General features: G+C 37.0%; 1 protein-coding gene across 3 annotated transcripts in view; it reads left to right on the forward strand.

The window, feature by feature from the left end:
* Positions 1-16777, forward strand: part of LOC115211982 (contactin) — a 107712-nt gene that overhangs the window by 25417 nt on the left and 65518 nt on the right. For all 3 annotated transcript variants that reach the window (XM_029780758.2, XM_029780760.2, XM_036503007.1), the window contains exons 2-5: positions 9071-9160; positions 10662-10756; positions 13134-13219; positions 14128-14276. In XM_029780758.2, the coding sequence (XP_029636618.1) occupies positions 9094-9160; positions 10662-10756; positions 13134-13219; positions 14128-14276 (397 nt within the window). In that variant the 5' untranslated portion in view covers positions 9071-9093. The remainder of the gene's footprint in view (positions 1-9070; positions 9161-10661; positions 10757-13133; positions 13220-14127; positions 14277-16777) is intronic.

Below are 16777 nucleotides of genomic sequence, written 5' to 3' on the forward strand. Positions count from 1 at the left end.
GCTAGCATGGAAAATGGATGTTAAACGATGATGATGATATATATATATATATATATATATATATATATATATATATATATATATATTATGTTATGTATTTGTTTGTAAGATTTTTTATGTGAAGTCGTGTGTTGAAACAGATATTGTTGTATTTAGGAATGGTCATTTTGCCAGTTTAGCCAATAAAAACGCATGCACTATATATTTGGTGTTACTTTGCTTCAGTGTTATTTATTTTTTACTTTAATCTTAATCTTATTTCGGCCAGAGTTATTTCGTCACACTTCTGTGACCTCATCAGTGGTCCTTTGCTTTCTTCTTTCTTATTTGTGTGTCCCTCCTTACTAACGGTCAGCCATTTTGTATTCCTATTGTATGTGACTTCATTTGCGCATGCGTATACCTCTATGTGTGTCTATGTTTAGTTAGTGTGTGTGTGGGGGGAGGAAGTGCCTGTAATATTTGTATCGCCTGTTTATATACGTTCGTGTAATTTGTTTTTGTTTATTTTTATTTTGTTCATGTGTTTACACCTACTTATCATTATTATTATTATTATTATTTTTAATGTATATAGTTATTTACTTCCATTTGTTTATTTATCTGTGTATTTTATTGTTTTTAGTTTTGTTTATATTGTTACCAGTTTATGGGGATCTTCTTCTGTCATATGCTGTGGTGTGTGCTAGTGTTCCATTCCAGTTTCCTATTCAGGCTAGGTTTATCTTCTATTATGTGTGTAGCTTCCGTAATTTGTCTGATTGTTGTGTCTGTGCTGTGTGTGAAGAGATGGAGAGACTTAGAGACACCATTATGAAAGGCTGCTAAATGAAGAGAATGAATGAGAGAAAGAAAGTCTGCCAAATGTTGACCCAACAGAGAGACCAGCTATCCAAATTGACAGTACTTTTGTAGATTAAAGCAATTAAGGGTATGAAGACAGGGAAAGTCCCTGGTCCATCAAGAATCACTGCTGAGCTGCTTAAAATATCTGGCAGTGTCAGCTATAGCACAGTCAGCCGTATAGTTAACCAGGTAATACATGAAGGAGTCATAAACAATAACTGGTGTAGCAGCACCATAGTAAACTGCTACAAAGGTAAAGGTGATGCCTTAGATAGAAATAATTACAAAGGTATCAAATTATTGGATCAGGTGATGAAAGTCTCAGAGAGGGTCATAGCCCAACTAATTAGGGAGAGAGTTAGTTTAGATGTGATGTTGTTTGGGTGGGTTTGTGCCTGGAAAAAGCACCACTGATGCTATATTTCTGATAAAACTGCAGGAGAAATTTCTAACTAAAGATAAACCTCTGTACTTGGTTTTTGTTGACACGAAGAAAGCTTTTGACGGGGTCCTTTGAGCCCTTATCTGGTGGTCAATGCAGAAACTAATGATAAATGAGTGATTAGTGAGAGCTGTACAAGCCATGTACAGGGATGTTGACTGTAAAGTAAGGGTTGGCAACGAGTATAATAAAGAATTCAGGATACAAGTAGGGGTTCAGCTAAGATCAGTCCTTAGCCTCCATTTAGTCCTCCAGAAAATAACAGAGGAATTCAAGACAGGCTGCCCCTGGGAGACTCACTATGCAGATGACCTTACTCTAATAGCTGAGTCATTACCAGAACTAGAGAAGTTTCAGGTGTGGAAGCAAGGTCTAGAATTGAAGGGCCTTAGAATTAACCTAGCAAAAACCAAAGTCTTAGTAAGTAGAAAGGCAGACAAATCACAAATCCCTTCAGGTAGATAGCCCTGCTCAATCTATAGAAAAGGCATTGGTAGAAACTCCATAAGATGTACCTGGTGTAAGCTATGGACACATATGAGGTGCAACAATATCAAAAGAAGGTTAACTGGGAAGATAGTTTTTTGTATGTGACAGATGCACAAGTGCAATAAACACTGACGATGTACAGAAAATAGATTCCATCACATGCCAGGAGAAAAAACTAGTAGTTGATAACTTCTCTTATCTGGGGTGGATGCTCTGAGAGCATAGCTGCTAGAATAATAGCCTGGGCAAAGGTCAGAGAGCTCCTAATTCTGCTGGTTACTGTAGACTGTATGATGCCTGTGTGTGAACACAGCAGTGAAACATGGGCTGTGACTGCTGAGGACATGCATAGGCTTGAAAGAAATGAAATCAGTATGCTCCACTGAATGTCTAAAGTCAGTGTGTGTACACAACAGAGTGTAAGCGCCCTGAGAGGAAAGTAGGACATAAGAAACGTCAGTTTTATTTTGCAAGAGAGACAACTGTGCTGGTATGGTCATGTGATGCACATGGATGAGGACAGTTGTGTGAAGAAGTGGAGGGAACCTGTGGCCCGTTTAAAAGCACCCTTCAATTGTTGGGCAATATGCCGTCCTTGTGAAGACCTGTTGAACCGAGTGACATTGTGGTTATGGTGATGCCAGTACCACCTAACTGACACCTGTACTGGTGGCACATAAAAAGCACCATTCAAACTTGGCCGATGCCAGTGCTGCCTTACTGGCTCCTGTGCTGGTGGTACATCTACACTCTTGGAGTGGTTGGCATTAAGAAGGGCATCCAGCTGTAGAAACCTTGCCAAATCAGATTGGGGCCTGGTGCAGCCTCCTGGCTTACCAGTTCTCTGTCAACCCTCCAACCCATGTCAGATGTTAAACAGCGATGGTGATGATGCATGTATTGCAAGAAACATGTTACATAGTAACATTCAACATAGTTCAACTTACACAAGTTAATATGTGAAATAAGTTTCTATAAAACTGGTTTTTAAACATTGAATGACTATGGAAGTCCACCAGGATAAAATAATAATCAAAGGGGTCTAAAGACAAAAAATGGCTGAGAACTCCTAACTAGACAAATACTGACCAAGAATAAATGTATTACATGGAGTAGAAGTACAGCTCAATAATTTTAATGCTTTTGACCTCATGACCTTGTCTTGTAAAGCTCAGTAAACAATCGTAACTTTTGAGATAAAATTATGGTCCTGGATTATTTATCATGCAGTCTAGAGTTCATATTCTGCTAGAGCCATTGTTTTTTTAAAGATAAAGCTAATTTCTCTACTAAATACATTTCTTGCTTTCCTAGGGGTTTTTTTTTTCTCCTGCTTTGATTGTTGTTGGACTTGCAAATTTGTTCCAATTCTTTACATTCTGAGTTCAAATCTGCTGAGGTCAGCTTTGCATTCCATTCTTTCAGGATCAGAAATATAAAGTACCGGTCACTGTTGGGACCAATATAATTAACTATCCCCTTCTTGACCTTGTGCCTAAATTACTAGAAACCATTATTATTATCATCATTATTATTATCATCATTATTATTATTATTATTATTTTTATGGTGGTGATCTGGCAGAATTATTAGCGTGCTGGGCAAAATGCTTAGTATTTTGCCTGTTGCTACGTTTTGAGTTGAAATTCTGCCGAGGTCGACATTGCTTTTCATCCTTTCAGGGTCAATAAAATAAGTACCAGTTGAATACTGGCGTTGATGTAATTGGCTGGTCCCCTTTCCCGAATTGCTGCCCTTGTGGCAAAATTTGAAGCCATTATTATTATATCAATATTATGAAGAAGTTGGTGAGCTGGCAGAATCGTTGGTATGCTGGACGAAATGCTTAGCAGTATTTTCGCCGACCACTATGTTTTGAGTTCAAATTTCACCGAGGTTGACTTTAGCTTTTATCCTTTTGGGGGTCAATAAATTAAGTACCAGTTGTGTACTTGTGGTCGATGTGGTCAACTCACCCCTTCCCCCAAATTTCAGGCCTTGTGCCTTTAGTAGAAAGGATTATTATTATTATTAAGGCAACAAGCTGGCAGAATCATTAGCACACTGGTGAAGGTGCTTAGTGGTATTTTATCCACCTTTGTTCTGAGTTCAAATTCCACTGAAATCAACTTTGCCTTTCATCCTTTTAGGATCAATAAATTAAGTACCAGTTGTGTACTGGGGTCGATGTAATCCCTTCTCCTGAAATTTCAGGCCTTGTGCCATGTGTAGAAAGGATTATTATTATTATGGAGTCAGCACAGTGAAGAAATAGAGCATAGGGGTCACTGTTGGTCAACATTGACTGACCCTCAGGTAGTCTATCCAATATTCAAAGAACTCTGTCAGTTCACTACCTTAAACCTTGTGTCTTCATAAAGAAAAATTTAGTTAATGTAGTCCTACATATTCCTCAAAAGATGAGATGGTCATGAACTTTATTATAGATATACTAGATCAGAACTTACTTGAAGCTAACAAACATACAGCAACACAGACCACTAACAGCAATTTTACGGTGGTTCCCAACTAGTTCAGTGTAGAGGAGAAATCTCTGACGAGAAACATTGGAAACTCTTGTGAGTGAAATTATTCTAAACTTTAGGACATGTGGAAGCATGTGGCTTACAGGTTAGGGTGTTTCACTCCTGATCATCTGATTGTGGTTTCAATTCCTTGATTTGGTTGATAAATTGTTTTTTTGAGTAAAACACTTTATTTCGTGTTGCTCCAGTCCACTCAGCTGGCAAAAGTGAGCAATTCTAGAAACCAACCTTATGAGCCTATGGCTTGAGAAGGACCTTTATTTTTTGTGTCATTTTTTTTTTTAAGGCTCTGCAGTTAAGATGAGTGTAGGCATACCAGTGTGGTTAAGAAATTCACTTTGCAACTATGCAATTTAAGTTTCAATCCCACTGGTTTCATAGCTGAATTATTCTGTAGTTAAGGCATCTGAATCAAATGCATACTGCAAAGTGAGGGAAAAAAAAGAAACTATTGTGATTTTGGTTGCAAGAGGTACTTAACAGCTGTCAAAATGCAAAGATCTACAATAGATATTGCAAGGCATCTTTCCTTCTACCAATCCACTCTCCAGATTGTTATAGTTTTATTCATGTCACAAAGATAAAGGGCGGGATTTGAACTCAAGAGTGAAGAGAGTGGGAACAAATACCACAATGCATTCTATCTGTGATTCAAACATACCTGGGAACAATATTGGTACCACATGAAATGCTATGAATTGTAGGCTTCTCCACTACATAGCAATTATCATTGTTTTTACATTTGCCTTTTAATACTAGTGGGAGTTTGGCAAGAGAACTTTTTAAGGCAGTGTTTTAACAGTAATAAGCCCTTTCTTATGCCAATTCTTTTACAACATAGGAATGTTGTATACCTATTCTAAAAGTGGGGATATACACAATATACCAATGTAGAAGTAAAATGTATGTTAACCCTTTCGTATTCAGATTATTTTGTCAAATGTAATGTTTTTTCATTGACATTGTTTATAATTAATCATGCTTTATTTTGTAGCTATAAAGTTTTCATGATGAGGTTGTATATTTCTAGAATGGCATTGAAGGGTAGGTGTGATAGGTTGGATCTGACTAGTTAGTACATAAAGTAGGTAGAATATTTGGGCCGGATATGGCCTGTTTAAATACTAAAGGGTTAAACCAATGATAATGATATTAAGTTAGATTTCATCAACAGTAAAATCTTTATATTTACTTTTGTGTTTAAGTGGGAATTGATTAATATTTATATTGTAAACCTGTTTTAGCAAATTATCTACACCTACTGAGGTTTAGAAACAGGTTTTTATCATCACGGTGTTACCAAATGCCTGTTTTGCTGTGTTCATGGTGGCTCAATGATACTTTATTATAAAATCGTCTCCTTTGTCTTTAGTTGAGTTTTTTAAAACATTGTTCAACAATGTTTACCTCAGTCTCAATACAGGGATAACCTTGATTAATCCTTTCAGTGTAATATGTTATCTTTGTTCGCATGATCCTCTGTGCAGAAGTTTTAATGTTGGTTAACAAATCCATGACTTGTCATCTTTTAACACTTGTGTGACACAAAAGGAATTGTTTAATGGCACGCCAGCCTCGTCTGGCACCTGTGTCGGTGGCACATAAAAATCACCCACTACACTCACGGAGTGGTTGGCGTTAGGAAGGGCATCCAGCTGTAGAAACACTGCTAGATCTGACTGGCCTGGTGCAGCCTTCGGGCTTCCCAGACCCCAGTTGAACCGTCCAACCCATGCTAGCATGGAAAATAGACGTTAAACGATGATGATGATGATGATGAAACCTTGTCACATACGGAAACAAAAGCAGGCAGCTAAATTTGAACATAACATAAATAGTGAACTCAGTGCTAACATAATCAGTGTAGTGAGCATGATAAAACTCTTTCGGTGCTCTGCCCATTCCAGGGTGACCAGGAATGGTTATCTCCTTCTGCACAGATGACTTAGCAACTTTTGTTTCTGTATGTGACAAAATTTCATGCAACAATATTCAACAATTCCTTTTGTGTTGAGACCCTTACTTTCGGTTTTCTACCATCCTTCTTGCATTATACTTGTTTCTGGAGAGATTCCAGCTTTTCTTTGGTTAAGCCAAAAATTATGAACATAGAAGAATTTAAATAGTAATCTCTATTATTGTAAGCAGTTGTATGTATGTAGTATGTCTTTATCTTTGTATACAATATAAATTAACCAAATATAAGCAAATTAACTAAATGGAGGTACATGTATGAACTGCTAATTTCAAGGTAAATTTGCAACTGCTATGATAATTATTAACTGGTAATTGAATGGTAAATTGAATGACAAATGTCAAGAGTTTCACTTCCAGCTGTTCATTATGTCAGTCAACATACTGACACACCATTCTACTGTCATGGCTGTAAAGACTGAAAGCTACCAATGTGTAATGTTATTCACATTAGGATATAATTAGAAGTAAAACTGAAAGAATAAAAGTGAAACAATATTATATCACATTACAATATAGATGTTATTCTTTCACTTTTGACATGTAATACCAAACCAGTGCCAGTGTTGTATTGTTTTTATTCAAATGAAAAAAAAATTACATGTTGACATGAGGTCTGATATGATTACCAAGTAAAATTTGATTTGATTTGGTTTGAAAATGCATTGGAGACAAAGAATTTATATATATATATATATATAAATATATATAGGTGCAGGAGTAGCTGTGTGGTAAGTAGCTTACTAACCAACCACATGGTTCAGGGTTCAGTCCCACTGCATGGCATCTTGGGCAAGTGTCTTTTGCTATAGCCTCGGGCCGACCAATGCCTTGTGAGTGGATTTGGTAGACGGAAACTGAAAGAAGCCTGTCGTATATATGTATATATATATATATATGTGTGTGTTTGTGTGTGTGTGTGTGTTTTGTCCCCCTAGCATTGCTTGACAACCGATGCTGGTGTGTTTACGTCCCCGTCACTTAGTAGTTCGGCAAAAGAGACCGATAGAATAAGTACTGGGCTCACAAAGAATAAGTCCCGGGGTCGATTTGCTCGACTAAAGGCGGTGCTCCAGCATGGCTGCAGTCAAATGACTGAAACAAGTAAAAGAGTAAAGAAAAGAGTATATATATATATATATATATATATATATATATATATATATATATATATATATATATATATATATAGAGAGAGAGAGAGAGAGAGAGAGAGAGAGAGAGAGAGAGAGATGGTGGCTGTGGTAGCAGTAGTGGTTGTTGTTGGCAGTGGCAGCATCTGTCACTTTTATAAGAAATATGTTGGTGAAGCTCAACTGTTCAGCTTCAGTAATGGTTGAGTGCTGGACTAATTGCCCCACAATATTTAGCTTCATACTGATCCCACCAAAATCTTTGCAGTTAACTTTTTCTCCATCGTTTCATCTATTACCCCTTTCTGTGCACCCAGTTATCTCTCACCACCTTTTCTCTGACATATCTTATCTTTAACACCCTCTCTTATATCTTGTTGATGACCACCACTTTTATATTTGTCCTCTATTCACTATAGCCACTCCCATATCCATCACTCTATTTCCTTCTCTCCCCGCTTCCCATCCACACATCATCTCCTTATCTTCTGATCTGTCTACTGCAAGAGGTGGAGGCGCAATGGCCCAGTGGTTAGGGAAGCGGACTCGCGGTCATAGGATCGCGGTTTCGATTTCCAGACCGGGCGTTGTGAGTGTTTATTGAGCGAAAACACCTAAAGCTCCACGAGGCTCCGGCAGGGGATGGTGGTGATCCCTGCTGTACTCTTTCACCACAACTTTCTCTCACTCTTACTTCCTGTTTCTGTTGTACCTGTATTTCAAAAGGCCGGCCTTGTCACTTTCTCTCACTCTTACTTCCTGTTTCTGTTGTACCTGTATTTCAAAGGGCCGGCCTTGTACCTGTATTTCAAAGGGCCGGCCTTGTCATGCTGAATATCCCCGAGAACTACATTAAGGGTACACGTGTCTGTGGAGTGCTCAGCCACTTACACGTTAATTTCACGAGCAGGCTGTTCCATTGATTCGGATCAACCGGAACCCTCGTCGTCGTAACCGACGGAGTGCTTCCATTCTTTCCACTGCAAGAGTTTTCAACCAGGGTCCGTATGGCCCCTGAGAGTCTGAATAAGATTTTCGGGGGTGGGGGGGTCACACAACAAAATCATAAATTGGTTATCCACAACATTATTGTAAGAGCCCCTGAAAAAATTTTGCTTTAGATGTATGTATTTGTATGTTTTGCTAGGAATAACTAGGCTTCTTTCTCTAACATTTTACATAGTTCAACTTATTTTGAAAGAAGTTTCTATAAAACTAGTTTTTAAACAGTAGATGTCTATTGGGGTCTACCAGAATGAAAAAGTAAACAGAGGGGTCCATAGATAAAAAAATGGTTGAGAACCTCTGGTTTACAGGTTTATTATACTGCTACTCTCCACTTTGTTTCTTACACCTTCTTTGCCAGAATATCTACTATTCATTTCACTTCCACCCTTATTCCACATACTATATTCACTTAAACTCCCATTTGTCATTCTCCTCTCACAATCTAATGAATTTATCCATCTACCCTTCTCACCTATTGGGCCATATTCTCTCTTACCTTCTTGTATAATTTCTGAACCAATCTCCAATGGTCAAGTTCTCTATTTAATGAGTTATTTTACTAATATCAGTTTTTTTTTTTTATATATATATAAATTTTGTAAACTTTAGTATTCTATCTTTTTTATTTTCAGAAGTAATTATTAGTAATTTCAAAATGCCGTCTTTGGCAATGCCACTGATCCTGGTCTTCCTAGCCTGCTTTTCATTGCAGACGCTTGCTGGTAAGTATCTGTTACACTGTATTTTTAGGATGTTTCTTAGTGATAAGATTTTGGTTCTAATGTTTCGATACCAATAGAATATTCTTGAACACTTCTCCAATATATTCATTACAAAGTGGGTGCACAGAGCAGGTCTTCATCAAAGAATAACAGAGTAACTAGAAAAAAAAAAAAAGAAAAGAGACAATCGTGGGTTGAATGTCTTTTATTGGCACTGCCTAGTCCTCTTTTTGTTTTGCTTTTTTTTATATGGTTAGGTTTAGTACAGTGGATCTTTTCCATCTCAAGCACAGATTTTTTAATGAATTTTTTTAAATTAAACACTTTGAAACTTCAGATACTGGTTGAATGTGTCATGTAGAACACTGTTTACTCTTATGTTTTTGACAAAATTTTGTATTTTAGAAGTTACTTCGTGTTAAAGTTGTCATATTTGGGTAATTTTAACCAATCAGTGACGTGGATTCAGCTGAAGAAAGTTACTGCTGCTGTTTGTGAACAATAACTTCCGGCTCATTATTTTTAGAAAATTATTACTGAGACACACCAACGACAGAGCCTGTATGTGGTTGCATGACCTGCTAGAAAAAGTAGCCAAACTTTTTATATACAGAATAGAAAAACCTGACACATTCAAACTGTTTAGTTAAAAATAATTAATTAAAAAAAATCTGTGACTGAGATTGACAAGATGTGTGAAACTACTTTCATACAACACTGGATATTAGCCATAATATGGACTGAGTTCCCATAACGTCTTCTATTTATTTCATACGAAAATCTGAATAAATTACGCTAGTCAAGGGAATCCCAATATTTGGAATATGGATACTCGCTATCTTTTATTCTTTCAACTTTTCTTTAACTTTAGCTGCTTCATCATTCAGTGAAGAATATTGTTTTAACCACAGGATAGCTCTGATTGTAATGGATCTGTGAGAAAAGGTGTTCCAGCCATGACCATTTTGTCTTATTCTTTTCTAGAAGTAATGAATTCCTAAGTGAAAATAACTAAACATAAACTAAACACTTTGAATCTGAAGTTTCAAAGTGTTTAGTTAAAAAAATTCATTAAAAAATCTGTGCTTGAGATGGAAAAGATCCAATACAGTTATGGCAAACTATAGCCTGCAGTACTTTCTGAATGGCATGCCACTAAAAAATTATCTTGAATTTTTTAGTAGTGCAGTCCATCTGATTGATTAACCATGCCTCATGTGGCCTGCTTCTTGAAGCAGGTTACCTATGCCTGATCTGGAGGAGCAGGCAGTTTTGCAATACAAGCAGAATCTTAGACTGGTCACCTACCCATGTTATCACAGATCAGTCTATGGCAAGTGTAATGTGGTTCACAATATTGAGTGTATTATCCCAGATCAGTGATGAATGAACCATTGATAAACATGGCTACTTGTATGTATATTTTATTGCTGACACAATTTCTAGTTATATTCATGTTGTGGTGAGTCTTTAAACAAATTCATTATTTTCTCTCTTCTAGATTGTCCTAATCAATGGCAGAAATATAGTGACTCCTGTTACAATTTCATCATGAATTCACTGAAATCCATTGACATGGCTAAAGAAGAATGTAGTGTAAGTAGTAATAATCCTTTCTACTAAAGGCACAAGGCCTGAAATTTTATGGGGATGGAACTAGTAGATTACATCAACCCCTAGTGTTTCACTGGTACTTATTTCATCGACCCCAAAAAGATGAAAGGCAAAGTTGCCCTTGGCAAAATTTGAACTCAGAACTCAAGGACAGACGAAATGCTGCTAAGCATTTTGCCTGGCGTGCTAACAATTCTGCCAGCTCACTGCTTTAATGTAAGTAGTAGTAATGATCATCAGGTGGTCAACTGGTGAAGTCATTAGGGTATCAGATGACGAGTTTTCTCTACTCTGTGTTCAAAATCTATCAAAATCTACTTAGCCTTTTCATCCTTTAAGGATTTGTGAAATAATATGCCACCCCAGTGTTGGTATGGTTCTCTGTCTTCCCCTCCCTAGGTGAACTGGTGAAGCATCATGAATGATATACTGGGTCATGGTTGGGAGGGTTCAGAAGGTGCTTATGTCAGTGGGAACCTAAAACCATAAAATAAAGTGTGGTTTATGCTAATACCAATTCATCCTCAATTATGAGAGATGGCTGTAGATTTTTAATATGTTATCTTCTTAAGCCTGTCATTTGTAGCATGTAAAAAAGTTGGACTGTTGTCCCATTTGTTTAATGTACATTTTGTCATGCTATGGGTTAGAAGGGGAGTTATTTGAGGCAGGATTTTACAACTGGATGCTATTCCATTTGCCAATTCTTATCTGTCTTTCAAGTAAGAGATTTTTTTTTATTTCACAGAGTTTCAAAAGTGCAAAGCAACCAGTGATGTATCAACATCATTCTGTTTTGCTCAAGTAGTGACAGTCCTGGAATATTGATAAGACACGTCAAGCTAATTAAAAGCATGGTTGTCCTTGATTACAGGCATGTCTCCTGCATCCATCTCCTGCTGAGCATTCCTAATCCTGTTCAAACAAGCTTTCATATTATGATGGAGTTGCTTAAACAAGTTGACAAATTGAAGAGGACATCCGGGTTTACCAAGAATGGTCCTGGGGGCTGGTGCCACATAAGCACACTCATGCCGGTGCTGCATAAAAGTACCCAGAATACTCTGTAAAGTGGTTGGCAATAGGAAGGGCATCCAGGCATAGGAACCATGCCAAAACAGACATGGAGCCGAGGCAGCTCTTCAGCTGGCTGGCCCCTGTCAAACCGTCCAACCCATACCAGCATGGAGAACAAATGTTGATGATGATGATGGTGATGCACATTCCTGTGCATATGATGGCTTCCTTGACATCAGACTGAACCCAAAACCACATGGTTGCGAAACAAGCTTCACCTAACTATAAGAACAGCATTGTGCATTCCAGCTGATAGTGGTTTATTGTATGGGGAACAGTGTGACACTTTGAGCATATTGCATTTTCTTCCACTCTTCAGCCTGTCCCTGGAAAGTGACTCTGATATTGGTTGTTTATGAGGTTGTGTTCATGTTTTATGGGTATCTGAAAGTGAAGGCCACAGAGTCCCTTCCCCCCATGACCAAGAACTTAAAAAATAATAAAATGCCTCAACAGAGTGGGATATAGATATCAAATTATAGTTTCGGTTGTTTTGCTTCTCAATGATGTTTTACTCTGTCCTTGCTGAAGTTCCTTAACATGCAGGGTTCTACTTGTCTGCCTGTTCCTTCACAATAGTATTTATCTTTGGTTTCTGTGGCTTCCAATCAACAAAAGACAAATCTTTCCTTCTTGAAGTAACTACCAATGAACAGTTACAAGTTGTTGGCTGCTGGAAAAGAATTGGCTGGGGTGGGGATTCCAGTTCTGACATCCTGAGAAAAAAGACTATGGAAAAGTAATTACTGGTAATCCTGGGGTGGATACAATATGGTGGGTGGGAGAAAGGAGGAGAGGTAGTTGAGTTGAGAGAGTTTATTGTTGTGTTTATTTGTATTTGTTTTCTCTGTCTCTTTATCTTTGCTGGTCTTTGTGCACACGTCTATGCGAGTATATATATGTATGTATATATTTATATATATATATATATATATATATATATATATATATATGGTTCACATTCAAAATGTGACTGCGTGTGTACCGTTGGCGATTTTTTTTCCTCCGTCTTCCCTTCTTTGGATCTTTCCTTTTCCTATGTTTCTGACAAAGAGCTCCACTCGAAACATTAAACCCTCTTTCTTTCCTGAGCGTCCAATAATACTATACTTGTTTTACGTCCTTGCATTGTTGTGTTTTCTCTTTGTGTTTTCATGTTTAGATTAACTATATATATATATATATATATATATATATATACATACATACATACATACATACATGCTTGTGTATGTGTGTTTATGTATGAATATGCTAAGTATTCCTTTGTTTCTAATTTCAGAAATATGGTGCTACACTTGTCAGTGTCAACTCACAAGGAGAGAACAATTTTCTGACCTCCTACTTCGGTCAGAATAAACTAACTGGGTAAGTCAAGATTTATTTCCCTTAAAAATATTAGTGTCTTATTTTATATTGCTATTGGTGGACAATTGTGTCATTGGCTACAATTAACCAATTACTGGTTCACAGCATTTCTGATGGTTACAGCAATAAGGGGTTGTTTAGGATCGAAATGTGAGCTATTGTAAGTTTCATGCTTTGATAGTACAAATTTGAGCAAGCTTGTATAGCATGCTGTGTACTATTGGCAGAACCTGTGTTTATTGAATATTTATTTCTCACATGGATGGGGTGCTTTTTTGTTGATCCCACCAATAATAGAACACTACACTATATAAATATAGGCTCAAAATGTAAAAGACATTTTCATTTTTCCCAAGCACCAAACTGATACACTTGCTTGTTGTTCATACACCTGTCTTCATCTTTTGTTTTTCTATAAATTTCAACTACATATATATATATATTAAATTACTTATTCCAACATAGATTGGAATCTGGTGCAGCCATCTGGTTCACCTCAGTCTAATCATCCAACCTATGCTAGCATGGAAAGCGGATGTTAAACGATGATGAGATATATATATATATATATAAAGGCGGCGAGCTGGCAGAAACGTTAGCACGCCGGGCGAAATGCGTAGCTGTATTTCGTCTGTCGTCACGTTCCGAGTTCAAATTCCGCCGAGGTCGACTTTGCCTTTCATCCTTTCGGGGTCGATAAATTAAGTACCAGTTACACACTGGGGTCGATATAATCGACTTAATCCGTTTGTCTGACCTTGTTTGTCCCATCTGTGTTTAGCCCCTTGTGGGTAGTAAAGAAATATATATATATATATATATATATATATATATATATATATATAAAAACCACTACATTCATTATTATATAAGAAGATTGCTATTTATATTATCTTTCTTCTGTTTAGATTTACCTGGTACACAAGTGGAGAATATATAGGAAACAATAATTTTCGTTGGCTCGGAGATGGACAAGATATAAACAGCCAAACTATGTTTTGGGCAAATGATGCTAGGAGAAACGGTACCGGAAGATTTATTATTTATGTTTATCATGGTGAGTATCAAACATTTATTGTGTGTGTGTTAAAGAATTCATTTATTGGACTGCATCTATGCTGGGACACCACTTTTAGTCAATCATATTATCTGCTGTCTTTATTGTTACTGGAACATATTTTAGTAAATTCTATTTCATTAAGTTTCTTATTTAACATAAAAGACCCAAAGGTTTACATTGGTAAAGGTAAACACATATCCTCCCCACCCCATCATTATCATCGTCATGACAGCTTGAGCAAGTGTCTTCTACTGTAGATCCAAGCTGGTCAAAGCTTTATGAGTGGATCTGGCAGATGGAAACTGAAAGAAGCCCATTGTACATATTTGTATATATGTATGTGTGTGTTTATGTATTTGTGTGTACCCTTGTCTAGACACCACATGATGTTTGCAACAAAACATTTACATCATACAATTGAGGTTGTTCATTACCAGTTTTTCACTTTAAAAATGCCTGGGCATCAGGGAAAATTAGCTACCTTGCTTGGAGACAGGTGAGGATTGGTGGCAGGAAGGGCATTTGGCTCTAGAAAATTTACCTTAAATTCCATCTAAACCAGGCAACTAATGAAAAGTTGATGTTAAATGATGGTGATATTTCCATGTATGAAATTATTGTCTCTATAAATACACTTAAATGACCCTTTAATCATCCTAGACTTTACTTGAAATCTGAAAAATCACAACTCCTTTTTTCTTTTATTCTTTTACTTGTTTTAGTCATTTGACTGCAGCCATGCTGGAGCACTGCCTTTAGTCGAGCAAATCGACCCCATGACATATTCTTTGTAAGCCTAGTACTTATTCTATCAGTATCTTTTGCCAAACTGCTAAGTTACGGGGATGCAAACACACCAGCATCGGTTGTCAAGTGATGTTGGGGGGACAAACACAGACACACAAGCACACACTCATATATATATATACGACAGACTTCTTTCAGTTTCTGTCTACCAAATCCACTCACAAGGCTTTGGTCAGCCCGAAGCTATAGTAAAGACACTTGCCCAAGGTGCCATGCAGTGAGACTGAACCCAGAATCATATGGTTGGTAAGCAAGCTACTTACCACACAGCCACTCCTGCACTGGAAAATGTTATGGAAGATATTTTTATGGCATTCTTTTGCAATTTGTTAACTTTGTTGGTATGTAAACACAAACTACCATTAGTTTGTTATTGTGTAACTCAAGGTCTACACTAACCAAGCAGATCAAAGATGCTTCATCAGCTGCTATCTTATTAATTTATTTTTAACTAGCTGAATTACCCGGCGTTGCCCAGATTACTGCTGTTTTTATTCAGATTAGTAAACAATAAATATGAAGATATATTTTTTTTTCTCATAATTATTTCAAAACCTCTATATTTATTTTAAAATATCCAAATTGTTGTGATAATAGAATTTAGAACTGAAAATCTGTCAATCTTGAGGCACCTCGAGGTAAACAACATTCATTGTGTAATTTTTTTATTGGTGTCCAAATGAATAAACATATACATATGAGTATATGTATATTTTCATTAATATTTAATAGAAGTAACAGAGTGATTCAAGATTTGAGAGTTTTGTTGTGTTGTCATATACATACATGCATAAATGCATATATATATATATATATATATATATAGGCATAGGAGTGGCTGTGTGGTAAGTAGCTTTTTTACCAACCACATGGTTCCGGGTTTAGTCCCACTGCGTGGCACCTTGGGCAAGTGTCTTCTACTATAGCCTCGGGCCGACCAAAGCCTTGTGAGTGGATTTGGTAGACGGAAACTGAAAGAAGCCTGTCGTATATATGTATATATATATATGTATGTGTGTGTTTGTGTGTCTGTGTTTGTCCCCCTAGCATTGCTTGACAACCGATGCTGGTGTGTTTACGTCCCCGTTACTTAGCGGTTCGGCAAAAGAGACCGATAGAATAAGTACTAGGCTTACAAAAGAATAAGTCCTGGGGTCGAGTTGCTCGACTAAAGGCGGTGCTCCAGCATGGCCGCAGTCAAATGACTGAAACGAGTAAAAGAGAGTAAAAGAGAAGGAGAGTAAATATAAAAAAGTTATGAGGGGTTTTAGCATATGCTTACATCTTAACTCTTCTGGGTTTTGCTTCCACTAGCAGAAGCTGTATGTATCTTTCAGAAAGCTCCATACCAATTTAACTTTATGCAGCATTTGCTGTTAGTTTATGCACAGGCTATGTGGGAAGATAGAATAAAGGGGCTTTTGTTAGTTTATCTTTCCGAAAAATTAGCTCCCTTTGCTGTTGAATAAAATAAATTTGTAGAGGGGAAGTTCCAACATCTTCCTTCAATTTCCTTACACCATTTATGTGGCTGTTTCTGACAAGAAATTTTGCTTTCATGTAAAACAACTATATTTTGTAGTCATTTTCTGCAATGTACTCCCAAAACACTTCAGTAGCTCTACTTTGCATCACTTGCAAACTTATATGTTCTATGATCATTAAAGTGCAATGGTATCCACAATAACCAG

The sequence above is a fragment of the Octopus sinensis genome, linkage group LG5 (genome assembly GCF_006345805.1).
Source record: "Octopus sinensis linkage group LG5, ASM634580v1, whole genome shotgun sequence".
Lineage (NCBI taxonomy): Eukaryota > Metazoa > Mollusca > Cephalopoda > Octopoda > Octopodidae > Octopus > Octopus sinensis.